General features: G+C 47.4%; 1 protein-coding gene across 1 annotated transcript in view; it reads left to right on the forward strand.

Moving 5' to 3' along the window:
• Nucleotides 1-17,408, forward strand: part of LOC149334620 (uncharacterized) — a 70,118-nt gene extending 52,710 nt beyond the window's left edge. Inside the window, exons 2-3 of the mRNA XM_089555260.1 lie at nucleotides 12,424-12,513; nucleotides 14,909-17,408. Coding sequence (XP_089411386.1) covers nucleotides 12,424-12,513; nucleotides 14,909-15,004 — 186 coding nt within the window. The 3' untranslated portion in view covers nucleotides 15,005-17,408. The remainder of the gene's footprint in view (nucleotides 1-12,423; nucleotides 12,514-14,908) is intronic.
• The last annotated feature ends 395 nt before the right edge of the window (nucleotides 17,409-17,803 follow it).

Consider the following 17,803-nt stretch of genomic DNA (forward strand, 5'->3'; position numbering starts at 1 on the left):
CTTACAGTCGGTACCTTTGTCGATTACAGTGAGGCGTTCGACTTTCTGGGCTACAGATCTGTTAGCGCGGTTACAGTCTTCAGTGATCTAGAGCAGTGTGTTGGTTTCAGGAATCATTTTTCTCCCTTGAAAGCAATTTCCTCTGGTGTAGCGCCAGGCAGCCTTTAGAGCAATTTATTTTTAATGTGTGTATAATTGTATTGTCCAAATGACTGCTAACGCTTATTATGTGCACTATGCCGACGATACAAACCTGCTTGTTTGGGGCACTGAAATTGGCACGAAGCTTTCTGCAGTTTGATTGTCCACGCTCAAGGCCTCCGACACTGGGCGTTATTATTTTGTTTGTGACATGACATGTGACCAGACAGATGTACCACCAATGATGGTAGCCACGCGTACCTTGCTCCACGTCGTTCAAGATTGTTGTAGTGGCCTTCGGTGCCTTATTACAAAAGTTCCTGCCCAGCTTTAAATTTCGCACACCCGAAAGTGGCGCCGATTCGGTTCGACGATCGCCGAGCGCGCTTGTTGCTACCGCCGCCGTCAAGCTGTCAAGTGATTTTTGTGCGCATGTCCACACAATAAGAAGTTTGAATTCTAGGCCACGTCGCTCGTCCATTGTTCACGGCGTTGTCACCACCCATGAGAACATGCAACAAGTGGTTGCAATGGCAGCAATTGATCTGACAGAGCTATGGGGTTGGTCCAACTGTAACAGCCTCAGAATTAACGCGATATTTCTTATTTTTTTAATTTCTAATTTATGAAATTTTTGTTCGCCGCATAACACTTTGCAATATTGTAACTGTAATTGTTAAAGAGCACAAGAAGAATCTTCACGCGACATTTTCGGTTAATATGACATGGATGTACTATACTGACCGATTATGCAAATTGATCTTATTAGTAGAAGGTGCACTAGCCAGGTGTCGTTATAACTTCTCTGAAAAAGTAAACGGTCAAGTGTATTATGCCTTATTTAGCTCGCTCGTTTTGGAGTACAGCCAGTACAGCCAGTACAGTAGAAAAATCTTCTGGTGCATAGCTAATGTATCATACCAGCACCCAACAGAAAATTCCTTTAAGCACAGAATAAGAAAAGCAGCAATATGACAGAATTTTACTGTGGGTAGTTTTTCTTTTGTAACCATAACTTGAAGACATTTATTAGGAGCACTGCAGACATATGTAAACAACAAGGTGATCTCTTCCTTCGCTTCTGTGATAAGTGGCTTGTGCAGTCCATTCTAACTGATTACGTCGACATTCACTGAAATGCGTCCTTCTGTTTTTGTTAAATGGTTCTGGAAAGAATATACATTTTGAAACCTAAAACGCAATCGGTACAGTATTTCATGAGGCTTTAAAACTGCTGACGATCGGCACCCGTGTTTTGTCGTGGTGTTTGAGGAAGAGCTTTGCTGTCATCATCAAATTGTGCATATGACGCTTGTATAATGTATTATCTGCACCGATTTTAAATGTCGTAGAGATGTGCACATGTTCTACGCATTCCAGTCTTTCACGGGCTTTGAAGTACAAATGGGAATTTTGGCACCTCCTTCTGATGTCATTTCAATTCCTGCATCGAAGTGCCTTTTGTGATGGGGATTGAATATAGCTGCAAAACTCGCGTTGAAAATAAATACCTGACTTAACTATGACACACTTTACTCTTTCAGGAACTCTCTGGTGACTTATAGTGAAAAGTTCACACCTAGACGTTTCTTAATTCATACAGACAGCAGTCATGCAACAAATGCAGCCATTTTGTGACTTCCTGTGCATAACTGAATTCCATGAGCTGCATCAGGAAGGTAACCGCTGCATCATAACTCCCTTGAAGCAAAATCTGGTACTCCTGGGGTCATTATCGTTTCAGCTGTCTTGATCTATTACAAGACTTGCGATGGCCCTCATTAAGAGAAGCTTCAATCAACACGTGTTTTAACCTTTCTTCTTGAAAAGTATCCTAAAGAGTTTTATGCATCAAAGGGAAAACATTGAGCGCTGACATTTCTAGTCTAAACTGAATTAGAGCTATAATGCTCAAAACCATGCATATAGACAGTCATAATGCATATCATCTGTAAATTTTCCTTGCTGTGCCAGCCGTACTTAATTGCCATTACTGAGTAATCTCTTTAATAGTCCTTTTTCTCATTTTTGTTACTACCGTTTCATGTGCCTTTGTGCCTTTCACATATATGGTTGTTATAACTTGATAAGGGTGTACTAATTCTTGTTCCTTGATCTTAAAAACCACCCCTGCAAACCAAAAGTGGTTTTTGTTTTGCTGGGGCGTTCACCGCTGTCCTGTACACTGACCCCTGAACCTTACTCAAGTTGCAAATCGCAACTTTTTGTCCAAGGGATCGTTCAGAGTTTTGTCTTGTACTTACTCGGAAGATTAAAATGGTTTGCTTTTATCGTAGAGTCATAAAGGGCGTAACCTTCCCGTAAAGCCAAGGCTGAAACTTAGGCCTTTTTTTTCTCGTTTGACATAACAGTCCCGCAAGAGTCATAACAAGAGAAGAAGAGGAGTGGGGAAAAGCCTCCGAAGGCTGCCGAAGTTGAATATGCGACGGATTAAGGATAGCACAAGAACTGGTCCTCAGCACACGACCTCGGGCTACGGGTCTTTGATGGCGCAGAGCTTCAGGTTCCATGCTCGCCTGTGTCGCATCTGCGGGGGCTTCTTCATTAGTGGCTTCTGTGCCGGAGAAGACCAAGAAGCGCCGAGGGTCGTGTGGAAAAGCTGGTACACTGTTTACAGCTGCGGCTGTTTCGCACTCGTGGCCTGGATCTACACAAGCGTCACCTTGAAAGCACAGTGGGTCGTCGAAAGCCACCTAGAGGCGAACAAAGATCTCCGTTCTTTTTCCCAAGTTCTCCGCACTCTCAACGCAGCACTCGTCGTCATCAGGTAAAAAGTTTCTGTCAAAGAATAGCCCTAAAGTCTACAGCCTACCAAAGAGTTTGAGACCGACAGATATGTCTAATCGATTCCATTTAGCTACGAGCTTTTCAAGGTGCAGGTCTGTCCGATATGAAAGGAAACAAAGTTTCAGCCTTAAAATAATGGTTACTTATAATTAAGCTTACCAGGCCCAAGTTTTCTGTTTTTTATCGGGTTTTCCTCTTGGTGTATAATATTGAAAAGCCATTCGGAATTTTGAAGTAATCAAAAGTTTGTTTTTTTGTGCAAACTGGGTGTTTCTTTTTATATTCGCGGAACCTGTGCATGTCATAACTCGGGAATACCGGGCGACATTGGTAGTTTTAGCTCAATTTGTGTTATGAATGGTGAAATTCGGTTCTTTGAGGAATAAGTGCAAGAATATCAAGGGCCGTATTCTATAAGCTGTGCTTAAATTTTTCAAATGTTCGGTATTTCAAAAAGGTTGGTTCAGAGCCGTGCAACTCGATTCATTTTGTCCAATTATTCCTGCGATTCCAGCATTTCAGCTCTCAAAGCTGAAATAAACTTACCCTCTCTAGCCTTGCGCTGGAGGATAGCGCGTCCTAGCTTTTCTTCCTGTGCCCAGCACGAGACCGGAATGACCTGCCAACCAAAGTTGCCACCATCATCGACACAGTAACAAAGCGGCTCACCAATAAGAATTCATCGGAACTTTGTTGATTTTTTTGCCTTGTAACGCCCACTTCCTCATGTAATGTCTCAACATGAGACCCTTGAGGAATCAAAATTAGAGACCACTGCGGCGAGTCGTGTTGGGAGAATGCGAAAGCACTGACGCCCGCTCGGCACTCGTGGCCTCTTTTTGCCTCTCTATCATTTTTTGTTTATAATTTAAGTACTGAATTAGAGTGATTATCTCATGCTTTAATTAAAGATCGATTTATTTAGACTGAATATGCCTTCTTTTATCTCCGTCAACCATTTTGGTTTTCCAAATTTGGCGCCGTGGTTGCTTTCCAGCCCACTTGATATAAACCCGTCCAGCCTATTCAACCGTCCGATAGTTTTGGCGATAATTAATTAATTACCTATTAAAATGAAACTTTCTGTTCGATTAATTATCACTCTTCAAATACATTTAAACTCGTTTCAAACTATTTTCACTCTTTTGTCTGTTTTTGCACAGTTTAATGGTGGGCGGCTGTTTTCCCGTCCACTTACTTATCGATGTAAGCGCTATCACCGCGTTTTTTTGACATCTTTGGCTCTAATTAATTAACTTGTAGCTACCAGCGCGGCCGACAGTGACAACATGCCGAAGAGGACGAAGTTGCTGGCACGCGCTAGAGAGAGCGCTTGGATGTCCCCCGCCGTGGGTATGTGTCATTAAGCCTGAGGACATCATCATCATCATCACCTCGGCCTCCCACTATGCACCCTGGCCGATCCCTCGCCATGTGTATGTGTTATTAAGCCTGAGGACATCCTCACTCCAGCCTCGGCCGGCCGCTGCCGCTCTGCTCTATAATAAACGTGGCCGCGGTCGCCTCCTGGGCGACCTCCACATCGACCTCTACATCGTGGTGACCTATACAACGTGGTGACCCGGCGAACCGCCCGTTCTTCACCAGCGGTGTTCCAGGATGGCGTGCTGGCAGGCCCCATGTTTCGACCTGCCGTTTCCAGTGTTCCGGCCCCAGGGCGTTGGCGGGTGGTTCGCTCAGTTCGAGGCTGCGCTGTACAAGAACGGCGTCATTATCCAGACGTTCAGACAAGCAGTCCTCTGCGATATCCTCCCGCCCGCCCTTCTTCGTCGACTCACCTGCTCTGTCTTGGGCTGCCGGCCATACTATGAGCTGCGTCCTGGCGGACTTCGGCGCCTACTATGTCTCGCTGCCGCTCTACGACGCAGCAGACCCGCTTTCGCTGCCGTCAGCTCCTGCCCCTGCGCTAGCCTCGCTCGCACCCACGCAGCCTTCATCAAAACCCGGCCCGCCTCAGCAGCCCCTCGCCGCCTCCCCTCAGCTCCTGCCCAGCGTCTTCTGCCAGGCCGTCCCTCTACGCGACACACCAGGTGGGACCAGCACGAGCTTTGCCTCACTGCCTGCTCCCACTGCTGTCCTACCCGCGTCTTTGGTCCTGCCTCCGTGCGCTACACTGATGTTGTCGCTAGAGCCTCCTGCAGCCAAGGGAGAGACTGCGGCAGCAGCCGTGCCGTGGCTTCCGGCATCATCCTCTCCCTCCTCACTGCCGCCAACAGCTCCACAAGCCTCTGCAGCAACGACGGCGCCACGGCCAGCTGATTCTCAGGAGCTCTCGGCAGAGACCAAGCCTGCTGGCCTCAACACCAGCCTTTCCAACTGTCCGCACCATCCTGAAAGTTCCACGCAGCAGGAACAGAAGGCCAAACCGGGCCCAGCATTGCAACGCCTGGCGATTGTCACCCGCCCTACATTGCCTGCATATGACCCTGAACCGGTGCCAGCGCCTGTTGCCGAGCCAACCCAGGCCACTGTTGTGGGCCCTCCTTGCCCCCGCCGGTGTTATCTTCAGGGAAGCCTGACACCGCTGGCTCGGCCTCCACCCACCAGCAGTGCACCGGGAGACCACTGCCCACACCCTCTCGCCCACTGCAGCTTCAGAGTCCAACCACACTGCCGCATCCTCAGCCGCCGCCTAGCAAGCTCCCTAGACTGACCAGGCTCGCTGAAATGCCCCTGGTTGCTGTCACGGTGCCAAGCCCGCCTCCGATTACCGCTACCGCGCCGGCGCCCTCCTTCATGACTGGCTCGGCGCCTGTGGCAAGGGCGCCACTCGTGAGGCCGCCCGTCACGTCGAAGCCAATCAGTCCTCGGCTGGCTGTGAGCATGTATCAACAGACCTGTGCAGTCCACCACAGCCATTTCCCCGCCTTGCACCTCGCTGTGCTTCTCGTAGCCGCCCGCCGGAGTGCCGGTCAGACCGGCCCGGCAACAGTTGCGCTACTGTCGCCCCCCCCCCTCAACCCTAGGTGCCTCTGCTGCGCCGCACGTCGTGCGCTGCCCGTCAGCTGCCGCACCAGCACCACCGGCACTGGGCCCCCTTAGCAGGCTGACCCGCATCCCTAACCCGCCACTGCGCGTCCCGCTATGCCTCAGCCAGGGTCGCCCGCCTGAGTCACGCCTTCGGACCCCGGACGCGCCGCAGGACTCTTGAGACACGCCGACTAAGCCTAGGGGGCGAGGGGAGCCCTGTAGTGGCCCGCGCGGCCGACAGTGACAACATGCTGAAGAGGACTAAGTTGCTGGCACGCGCTAGAGAGAACGCTTGGACCTCGCCCAACCGCTCCTCTTTCCATAAATTCACCGCCTGTGTCTTGGCCACTCCCCCATGGTGGGTATGTGCCATTTTATGTGAGGCCAACCTCGGCCTCGGCCGGACGCTGCCGCCGCCGCTCTGCCCTCAAATAAACGTGGCCATGGTGGCCTCCTGGGCGACCTCCACATCTCCACATCGACCTCTACAAGCTAATCATCCTATCGAGATAATTTTTTTTTTTGCGCAGCATACTCACATCATCATCTTACGATCACAACCACTCGTTTGATGCTACCTTTTCTGAGAGCGACACAACTGCTTTTGCGTACACGTTTTGGTGACACGACCCCGCTGACATTGCCTAGAAATGCTTTCGCGTTAAAAAACAAACAAATTCATTTCACGTCTATCTGAGCCGCTGTCATTGGTCACTCAGTTATTTCCGCGGCTCTCAGGCGTCTGTGGAAAGTGACCCGGCCATTGGATGGTTGCCGACCAGACCTCACCATTGGCTGGCACTGACTGCGATAAGCAGCCGCTGGAGAGTAACATAGCAGCGCTCTGTCACCAGCAGGTGACCGGACCTGCCCACTGCCTGCCATTGGCTGCATCCAACAGGTGAGGTCCAGTCGCCTTCTGCCCGAGTGCCGGGTCGCTTTCCGTAGACGCTAGAAAGCCGCGGGTATATCTGAGTGACCAATGACAGAGGACCAGACGGACGCGAAATAGTTATTTTAAAATAAACAGCTTCTAGATTACGGACCCAGGTCGACATTTTTTTATGCAGGAAGGCTGTGATTAAAGTATCACGACAATAAAAACTTTTCATGGTAGCTGCTTTGCTTGGAATGGCAAAAGTTTTCATTGTCACTTTGTTCTCCGATTCTCTATTCCAGGGTTATGTCAAATGCTATCTGGGTTCCACTGCAGGCATCAAAACTCCTTGGCTTCTACGAGCGTGCTGCTGCGTACGAGAAATTAACCGGTGTGGCGTCTTGTGACTCCTGCGCTCCCAGGCAATTCTTTTGGTCAGATATCCGTAAAGCGTGCGTCTGCGTTCTATACTGCGCTATTTTCCATTATCTCTATCCCAGAAGCACAGAACACGATGCGTCCTCACAGCCACTTGAAACAATCCTGTCGACGGTGCTGTCATGGTCCGTACAACTCTTCAGCATATTTTTCAACTTCGTTTACGGGACCGTGTGCTTTGCTGTCTTGTGTGCATCGTCGCATATTCTCAAGGTGTACCTGGAAAACGAACTGCGAGCCATGGAACGTTGGATGTGCCCTCAACAAATGGCATCTGCGGGCAGCCGTGAAGTGTCCAGGCGCATCCAAAGCGCAAGGCTGAACCTGTGTGCGATACGCCAGTTGAAAGAAGAGGTGAACCGACTTTGGCACTGGCCTCTGCTGATATCTACGGCTAACGTACTGCTGGTATTATTCTGGGTTGTGTACGCCGCCTTTTTCGAGAAAGTTCATTGGAAGGGAAGACTACGAGTGGTCTTAAACGCGACGTACCTGGCGGCCGAATACGTGGCGCTTGCCTCTTCGAGTCAATCTTTGATCTGCACGGTGAGTTCTCAAGGTGAAATAGTAAAAAAAAAAAAACTTAGAGGACGCGGAGGCAATGCCCAGCCTGGTTTTCGATAGCACATGGATCTCGTCGATACCGCTTAGCGCGACTCAGGGTTTGCTTAGCGTTACCTAGATAACACGCCACCCACGATGACACGTTGCCGAAATTCTTCTGCTTTAGTGACATCACGTAATATGTGACGTCAGGACAGCTCAGTTTTTTTTTTCTGCGTTTTGACCATGTCACATGTCTGGCCACGTGACATGATCCACTCCAGCATAATATATATGTTTGGTGCCCAAGTGTGACACCGGACACCGCCAGACCAGCCGACGAGCTCCGAATGCTACTGCGTAAAAAATTGAGCAAGTTTTCATGCAATGTGACACTGGTTTAGCGCAAATTGAACGGCCATGTTATGCTCATTCATGTGTAAGAGGTCATTGTAGTATGTAAGGAGTTGTAATACTCATCGCTCCATTGTGACATTAAATTTATGAAACGCTTCCTTGCTTAGACTGAACTGGACATCATAAAACAGCAGAAGTTGCAAGCGCGTGGGCATCTGGAGTTCATTGCGATTTAAAGTGAGAAGCCTGCACACCTAAGAGCGTAATATCTTCAGCTTGCTCAATGAGGTGCTGTGCGAACGCCCATCCATCGTTTTATGAAAGCGTACCACTAATCTACCAAAATGTGGATGACCTGTGTATTTTGTAGTGTGCTGAGTTGTATTGCAACACGTGCGTAGAATCTTCATTAATTTACCGTTGCAAGAGAAACTCACTTAGACAGGCGAAATAACATTGGTTTCCGTAGCGTGCAAAGACAAGTGCTGATAGACACAGAAATAGACACAGCGCTGACTTGCAACTCTGACTTGACCTGACTCGCCTCCACACTTAACACCGAGCACTAGTCTTTGAATGCCATCGTATAAAAAAGAGGACTGCTTATTGTAATTACCTCTGCGTCTTTTGTTTTTCTGGCTGTTTGTCAAGTTGAAACGATTGGTAAGGGATTGGCTTCACGTGCACGGTTGGTGCTGACAACTGCTACTATCGTTCTTTCCGAGGAAAAAGCCCAGTGCAATTGCCGCAACCAGTGCTGTGCGGAAAACGTTGCAATTAATTGATTCCTTGTAATAAAGTACGTTTTACTGTAATATTGTAGCATGCTAATTACCAAGGGTACGCAAGGGATACAATTCCCGCTACTGGTGCCATTTTTTTTCAGTAATAGGTTAGTAGTAACTAGTTACTTTTTATTCGAAAACAACATGTAACCACCATTATGACATCTAGGATCTGAAATTTATGGCAAGCACTAGGGTTAGCTTGGAATAATACTTGCCTATAGAGAGACGGTAGTTAGGCTGCGAAAAAGCCGGTCGCTCAAGGAAGTCCAGACATGCAAGCCCGAGCGGCTTGCATTCCATTAGCCTCATGCCCCGCAGTTCGCAATTCTTCACGACAGCGCTACAGAATGTCATGCTTGCCCGCCATGGGCAAGCATGGCTTTCGGCTGCTGATCCAAAGGTCACGAGTTCTATCCCGTTCTGGTGACGAAATACGAAAACATTCGTGTGCTGTGCGAAGACAGAGCACGTTAAAGAACCCCGTACAGTCAAAATTACTCCGGAGCCCTCCACTACCTTGTCCCTGGTGGCCTACGTGTCGCTTAAGAACGGTAAGCACCACGATTAAAAATGTTACGCTTACTGATTCTGAGCTTTTCCGCTGGAGCGCGAAAAGAACGAACCACGATTCCTTGCGTCACTGCGACGTGGTATGCACGGTCCACGTACTATCGGGGACCAAAGTGATATACTCCACGCGGCGGGAGCCGGAGCAACTGAAAACTGCCGCATTTTGGCGAGCTAAAGCAAGAAACATTGAAACGAGCCAAACGACATGCCTGCTGATGATAAAGGTCACGCATTGGCTGCCTCGATTCCAGATGCCGCCTGTAGATGGCGTTGTAACGCAGTTTTCCGTTGCTCCGGCTCCCGCCGCGTGGAGTATACCACTTTTGTCCCCGATAGTACAAGTCGACTTTTCCCTCCAGCGCCTACGCTCAGAAAGTCTTCAGTGTCGCTGCCCATGTTTTCACCAGAAAATGAGTGAAAACGCCGACGAGAACTTACAAAACATCTGCTGGTGAAATGAATAGCGTACGCACTGCAACAATGAACGCATTAAGGAAGTTCAACTGGTTCTTTCTAGTCCATGTATACTTGTCTTACGCTAATAAAAGTGGGAAGGAAAACGGCGTAATACTATCGGATTACTCTTTTGCCGCAGTGGCTCTTTGGCTATGGCGCTCGGCTGCTGGCCCGAAAGGCACGGATTCGGTCCCGGCCATGGCGGCGGAATTTCGGTGGGGGCGAAATTCTAAAGACCGTGTACTGTGCGATTTCAGTGCACGTTAAAGAACCCCAGATGGTAGAAATTTCCGAAGCCCTTCACTACGGCGTCCCGCACAGCCTGAGGCACTTTCTGAAGAGTGGAAAGCACGCGCTGCTAAAGCACGCGCTGCTGCGTCTGAGTCGACACCGTTTTTAAAATAGTCTTCTTCGAAAACTGCGGTGTTTCGTTATGCCAGTTATTCAAAAACTGCTTGAAAACCTCATAGCATATTCGAAAACAGCCAAATAAATTTCAGCCTGACTACTTTTATTTCTTGGGCAAACCGAATAGGAAGCTGTTCATCAGGTTTTTAATAAGTGCCCATCCCTACAATGCTCTGATATAAAGAGGACGCAATAAAAAAACATGAAACTGTATTCGTATGACGTTTGAAAAGTTCTCGCTTAGCTAAGCTGTAGGACCCTTTTGAAGCAGGTGTTGTTGTTTTAATTAAAAATCATGCTTTTGACCAGCTGCATGCCACTCCGAGGTAATTCATGCTTTGAATAAATGCGCTCAATTCTTCGCGAAATAATAATGATAATAATAATAATAATAATAATGCTCACTTCTTCGAGGAAAGAATCCACATTTTATTGTGAGCGCCATCAAGAAAAGATCGATGAATGATGTCTACAAACATTTCCTTCCTGTTTAGTCATAGCCTAATTCTGGCTTGAACTATGCCGAAATAAACATATTCGGAACTTTATAATCTATATTGCTAAACCAACCGTACAAACGACGTACGTCCGCCAGAGCAGTGCCCTCTACGCCGCTCAAAAAGATTATCTGATCTTTCCAGACAAGAAAGTTGAAGCGCTTGTGCGCCAGAATTCAAGGCATACACGACATTTCTTTGTGGAATCAGGTGAGCGTGTTCAGAATGCATGTAGTATACACTTATCCACGCAGTCCTTGGAAGAAAACAAGAACATTTACTTAAACCTCTCAAGACAATCGTGCCAGCAGTAATTATCCACATGCTTCGTCACAAGTGTTCTCATTACAAAAACAGGACATTTGAGTCTGCAGCTATCCTTACGCTGGTAGGAAATTCTGCATGTATGAATACTTGCGAGACTTTTCTGTGCATTATTCAGGATTCAAGCGCTACGCTTAGTACTTCTCAGAATTATTAGGGTTACACAGAACATGATCTAAGGAAGGAATTTTTTTTTACTACCCACCTTGACGAAACTATCTCCCACACCAAAGGGCTTACGCTCTGTGCATCCCTGTGAACGCATGTACGAGCTCTTTCGAATGAAAGGATTCCAGAACACAAGATAGCTTGCCCAATACCTCCCGCCAATGAGGACGGCGGTGGTGCAGCGTGCGATGCCTCACGCTAGAAGTTCAAGAACGGCCCTGACCACCCGACGTGAGCTTCATTCATACGAGGGGAGGTCATGTTTCCTCAGCGGCCACACCGCTCTCGGGAATGTAGTGTACATCTCTTTTTCCACATGGACTTGAACAATCTATAGAAAGATACCAGTCGGCGCCTAGCGTGGTGCAGGTTCGGTGGACAGCAAAACATCTCTTACATTTTGTAATACACACAGTGTAATTTTCGGGAGTGAATCGCTTTGAAACGTTTTTGCTCTCAACCCGCGAATGTACAAAACGTCTAAAGGCTGCCGAGACGGGCCAAACACGGGACAAGGCGCCCAACGAAGAGGCTCTCATCGCGGTTGGGAAGGCCTACCTTGTAGCAGCTTGCACCTTGATCCCTACAAAACTAACTCACAGACTCCCAACAGATGGCGATGTTAGCTCCCCTCACCTAGTGTTCCTGTATTTGGGAGAACATGTATACAAGAACACTGTCCCCACTCATCTAGGGAGGTTGGAGAACGTCCAGAGGCACGTGTTGTTTCAGCTGCCTGAAGGAACAGAAAATTTCTTCTTCGCCGGTGATGAGTTTAAGAAAGAATTGAAGGCAGACGGCCATTACAAAATCACGCCAGTAACCCTAAGGCGTGGGTTTCGAACCCAGGCCGGCGTGAACAGACAAGCTTCGCTGGCCACTTGATTAGAGCACCCACTTGAAGTCCCTCAAAGTTGTAAGCTCACAAGTTGATGTCGTCCCAGACATCGTGATGTTGAAGCATTGCGCGTGGTCACATTGCCCTTGCTCACATTTTAGTCGCTTCTTTCTTGATTCAGATTGAACACCCTCTGAATGCTTTTTCTCCTGATTACAGATGCGACTGCTTCGGGCTTCGATTGACCCTGAAGATATGAGCCTGAAAGGGGGAAATTTCTTCAGCCTTGACATGCCTCTGCTTCTTTCGGTACGCGCCATCATCAGGGCGGGTTACCTGCGGCTCTTTCTAGCCTTTGTTTCTGTTATTCAACTGCGGGATAACTTCATGTATTCGGCTTGATCATATCTGTGCAGCCTTCGGAGCTAGAAAGAGAAGGCAAGCGTAGCAGTGGGGCGGCAGCAAGTTAGGTGGGCGGATAAGATTAAGAAGTCTGCGGGGATACGGTGGACGAAGTGCATGCAGCGCCGCCAGCTTTCCCTCCACTTATATGAAGAAACTCGGTGGCTCCCGACGACCGCCGGCGATTCAGAGCCTGCTGCTGAAGGACGGTTAAGACATGCGCGAGATCAAGAGTGCGCTGAGCAATTCACGCCCAGCAAACCAGAAACCTCTCAGAGACGTCTAGCTAGACGTCTCTGAGAGGTTTCTGGTTTGCTTGGGCGGCCCCGCACTTAGTCCAGTGCAGAACGCAAGGCCAGTAGGAATTTGCGTGAACTCCCTGCAGTGAGAGTGTGTGATGTTAAGACCCTGTGCAGTATACCGCCGAAGATGACGCAACGCTGCTTTAATGCCAACCCCTTGTAGGGCGTGGCGTGCAAGCTAAAGAAAAGTGGATTTGGTGGCAAGCCGAAGCCGAGAGAAACTCGAAGGTGTTTCAAAGTAATTTTGTGGCATCCGGTTCGGTTACAGCTCTCTCTGTACCTGTATTTGGTTCTGAAAAAGCCTCAAGACTCAACAATGGGCTTGGCACATTGCGGTTCCGAATGCCGACGTCAGTGCATTTCAATCGTGCACCACCTGTTACTTAGTTTAGCATCGGTTTGCTGCAACAGTGGCTTCAAACGTTCCTCTGAATTTTTAGAACTGCTGCTGAAAGCCAGCCTTCGAGCTATTTAACAGCATTAATAACCACGCGTGAGCTGTTTGATGATGGCTGAAATACTAAGAAAGCAGATGCGTCACCTGGAAAGGTCATATGCTTTTGTTCGCTTGAAAGTGATGTTACTTGTACTATTGTTATGAAATGAAGCGCAGAACATCTAGCAAGGTATGAGGCCACCTTTTTCAAAATTTTTTAAACTTTTGACCACTAAATTTTTATTTCACATTTACCTTATAAAGCACCACTTTATATGATATTCAAAAGCAAAAAAGAGTGAAAAAAGGCATGCTGGCATTTATTATTCATAAAAAATTGCCCAAACATGGCTGTTATGCAAACACTCGTAACTAGTGAATGAAGGGCAGGAATTGTAAACTTTTCGGCACAGAGTTAGCCAACTAACCATAGAGTGCAACCAACTAGGATCTTTGCCATCCGATAATTGAGAAAAATGTTATAGCAAAAATGCTAAAGAAAACAAAAAAATGTGTCATTTTTGCCTACCTTCCTTGACATAAAACATGATTATATCAAAACTCACCATTCGATTTCATTTATCCTAGTTCATTGCACAGGCTAGTAACAAACAAACTATCGTGCAAAGTTTAATTGAACAATATGTATTGATTTGGAAGTTATCACTGTTTGCGCAACACGAAAGTGCGAGAAATAAAGTTTTGAGAAAAACAAGATCAAAGTTTTTCAATCCTTGTAGAAACACGATCATCATGCCCTAGGAAGTTAAAATCCTCCAGGTTCATAGCTAGGGCCCTCCTTAGCTGACACGAGCTCTCTTTTGGCATTTGTTGCTGCCCGTCTTTTCTTACGGAGATGTTTTGCCTCGCCCGTTGATTGACGCTGGGCCTTCATCTCATGGTAATGGTGACTGGTGCAACATGCTAGGAGAGTGTGGTGGCCAGATTCGATGCCTGCTTCCCTCAAAATATCTGCTGTACTTCTGCTGCCATCATTGAAGGAAGAATCAGGTAGCATTCAAAGCGATAGCGTGAAGTGCGCGCAAAGTAAACAACTGAGACGCTTGTAGCCATACTTGTAGCGTCTTGCATCCCCCTTGCGGAAATTTAAAGCAATGTTTAAAAAAAAGGAAGCCTTACAAATTGCCTTTGAATAATCTTTTACATATCAGACAAAAACAAAAGAGAAAATTTCCAATATACGCCGCTGATTATCGCTGAGTTATCATTTTCTGTTACCAAACCACATCAGTTTCGGTTTCAGAACTGTTGACCACCTGTTCGAAAGTTGGCTATATCTTTTGAACAAAATAAGATACGAACATTATTCTTGCTGCAAAAGATTTTTGAATGTTTGGGGATTCGCGAAATATAAAAAAGAAAAAATGTCATTTTTACAAAAAAACGATTTTTCAAAGGTGGCGACATACCTTAAGCAGTCGATGTTCTGCATTCCTAGCCGTGTCGTTGGATAAGAAACCTTACCCCTAATACCAGATCTGAAAAAGTGTCGTCGTTTTCCAGAGAGTTAATCGCCATTTTTCTGCTTCCTTTCTGCTTGCAGATCGCTTCAGCCATAATAACGTACGGTGTGATCATCCTTCAGACCAGCCAAAAGTTGGGCCATCAGGTCAACGCAACCTTTGCCGGAAACGTGTGACTTAACTCACCACCCCAAAATCAAGGCCCAGATGAGAATGACAAATGTTAGGCCCCGAAACCTCCACGATGTGCTCGTTGTGCACGCTCAGTGCAGCACGATTGCGTTCCACTCGCACATTTCGCATGCATATGCGACTCACGAGGAAGCTTTTTGCAAGAGATTGTTATTTGCACTCCCGCAAGAATCTGGAAGAGGGCCCCATTTGCATGGAAGTTAAGAGCGCACCAATAAGACGAGGACCGGTGGCAAAAAAAAAAAAAAAACGTTCATGGAACACTTACGCTCCGCCATAAAAGCATCATGTTATAACGTTAATAGGTCCTTTGAGCGGCCCGGGGCCCTCTTTCTGTACCACTTCACAGGCACGGACACTGTTCTTTCTTTTATCATCAAATAATGCTTAACCTGCCTTTAGGAGTACACGTTTTTTCCTGACTGACTCATCAATAGATAATCTATTAAAAGAGGAAACAGCGTTATTAAGTCTTTAAACAGGTGGTCCATATCAAATGGACTTGTCAACACAAAGAAATCTAAAGGGGTTTCCTTTCGACCTTTTTACTTTAAAGTGTCTCTATCAGCGCCCATTTTACTTAGTATTAACACAGTAGAAATTTTCGACGGGTTTAAATCACTGGGCGTCATCTTCGATGAGCACATGAAATGGACAGAACACAACATGGACTCGCAACGTATATTGGCTAAGATATTAATCGTTGCCTACATAGAATTTCGTCTAGTGGCCCACGCACAAGGGGCCGCGGTTCAGGTCAGCCTCGAGTAGCGCCGTTGCCAACGCGGGTGGGGCGCAGTTCGGTTCTGTCAGGATGGTCAGATAGTTGGCAGCTATCGCCAGGACCAGTCTGCATCCAACCCCACGCGGAGTTGACCGCATTAAAGTCCGCGATGATGACGTTTTTGGCTGCAGCGTGCGAACTGCTACATTACTCCTGGCTATTCAATGAAAAGGTAGAATGCATGTGCATAGCTGCCCTCTGTCATTCAAACATGAATGTGCTGGGAGACTGCTCTTCTGACCGCATGAGCCGGCGAACAGCTCAAGCTGATCGATTCTGCCAGGCTGTTGGGGAAGGCCAGAAGGCGCTTGGACTAAGAAGCCCTACCAGGAAGATTATTTCTTACATAAAATTTACTCTGCACGTCCCTATTGTCATCGTCGATTGAGACGAGAACAAGAGAGCTCGAATTTATTCAAATTTAATTTTATAATGCAGACTGAGTGTCAGTGCGTTTGTCACTGCTGCTGCATGGAAGCGTTAATATACCCTCCCTGTATTTATTCTCCCGCAACCAATATTTTAAGGCGGCAACGTTAAGGGTACCGTTCAGCGGAGAAATCGCCGTAGTTTGCGTTGGCATGTCGTGTACAACGGTGATGACACCGCTACACAATTCCTCATTGAAGACGCCGCGCTGGCTGACTTTGGCGCTCGGCTGCTGACCCGAAAGACGCCTGTTCGATCCCGGTCGCGGCGGCCGTATTTCAATGGAGGCGAAATGCTGGAGGCCCGTGCACTGTGCGATGTCAGTGCACGTGAAAGAACCCCAGGTGATCGAAATTTTTACGGAGCCCTCCACTACGGCGTCCCTCATAGCCTGAGTTGCTTTGGAATGTTTAACTCGATAAACAAACCAACCTGTTCCACATTGGTCTGCAGAGTTGTGACGTCATTTCACCACCGTTACGTAGTGCACACTCTCCCCTCACCCCAAGGCACTATCATTCCTCCTTTCCCACTTCTGCTCGAGCCCTATTTCGCCTCTTCCCTCCACATCCTTTCCCTCTGCCCTGCGGACCCTCACCCGCGGGGTCTAGAGAACGTCAAGAAGAACGGCAGATTTTGCGAGTTGGTGTTCCATTGTGACAAGAAAATATAAGCAGCGCTACAGGACCAGAAAGAGGAGACAAACACGCCACTGAAAATACAACTGAATTTATTTGAAGGAAAATGTAAATATATACATACAAAAATGGGCACACGTGCCTACAGCCATACACCAAAGTTGATATAACAACTTGCAAGCAACAGCAATCGCACGTGTTGTACCTGCCTCCAAGCTACCCTTTGTGCAGCCATGTCATTTCTTTCGCCGACAAAGCTAAAGGAGTTTTGCTAACGCAACCATTCGATTTTTTGGTGATGTGGAATGCTTCGACAACTTCTCTCGTAGCCTTGTCACTATGAAAAAATTCAGGGGGCACTTTGACTGTCTAAAGTGGGTAGAGGCGGAAGCGTTTTCCGCACCACCTTCGCTGTTTCTGTGGCACTGGTGGCGTCACATATAATTGAGTACTAATTACTAAGTGACGGCAAATAACTAATTAATTGTTAATTACTGATTAATGCCTGGATGCTAATTAACTGCTAATTAATGACGCTTAACCTTCGCCTTTAGGAGTGGAACGCGACAGCGCGTTGTAGCGCTGCCAGGGAGTCCACGGAACGCCACCACCTGTTCGGCGCGATGCCTTGCCCTTTGAACGCAACGCTTTTTGAGGAAAGGAAATGGCGCAGTAATTCTCTGTCATCTCGGTGGACACCTGAACCGCACTGTAGAGGAAGGGAGGTGGGAGTGAAAGAAGATAGATAAAGAGGAGCCGTAATGAAGAAAATGAAAATTGTATTTGAGGAAAGGAAATTACGCAGTAACTGTCTCACATGTCTCGGTGGACACCCGTCAAAATTCAGGGGGGCACTTTTTTGACCTAAAGTGTGGTCACTGATGTGTGGTTAAGATAAGCTTCGCCCCTAAGAGTGGAACGCGACAGCGTCT

The sequence above is a fragment of the Amblyomma mixtum genome, chromosome 8, assembly GCF_055824585.1.
Source record: "Amblyomma mixtum isolate Tamu chromosome 8, ASM5582458v1, whole genome shotgun sequence".
Classification (NCBI taxonomy): Eukaryota; Metazoa; Arthropoda; class Arachnida; order Ixodida; family Ixodidae; genus Amblyomma; species Amblyomma mixtum.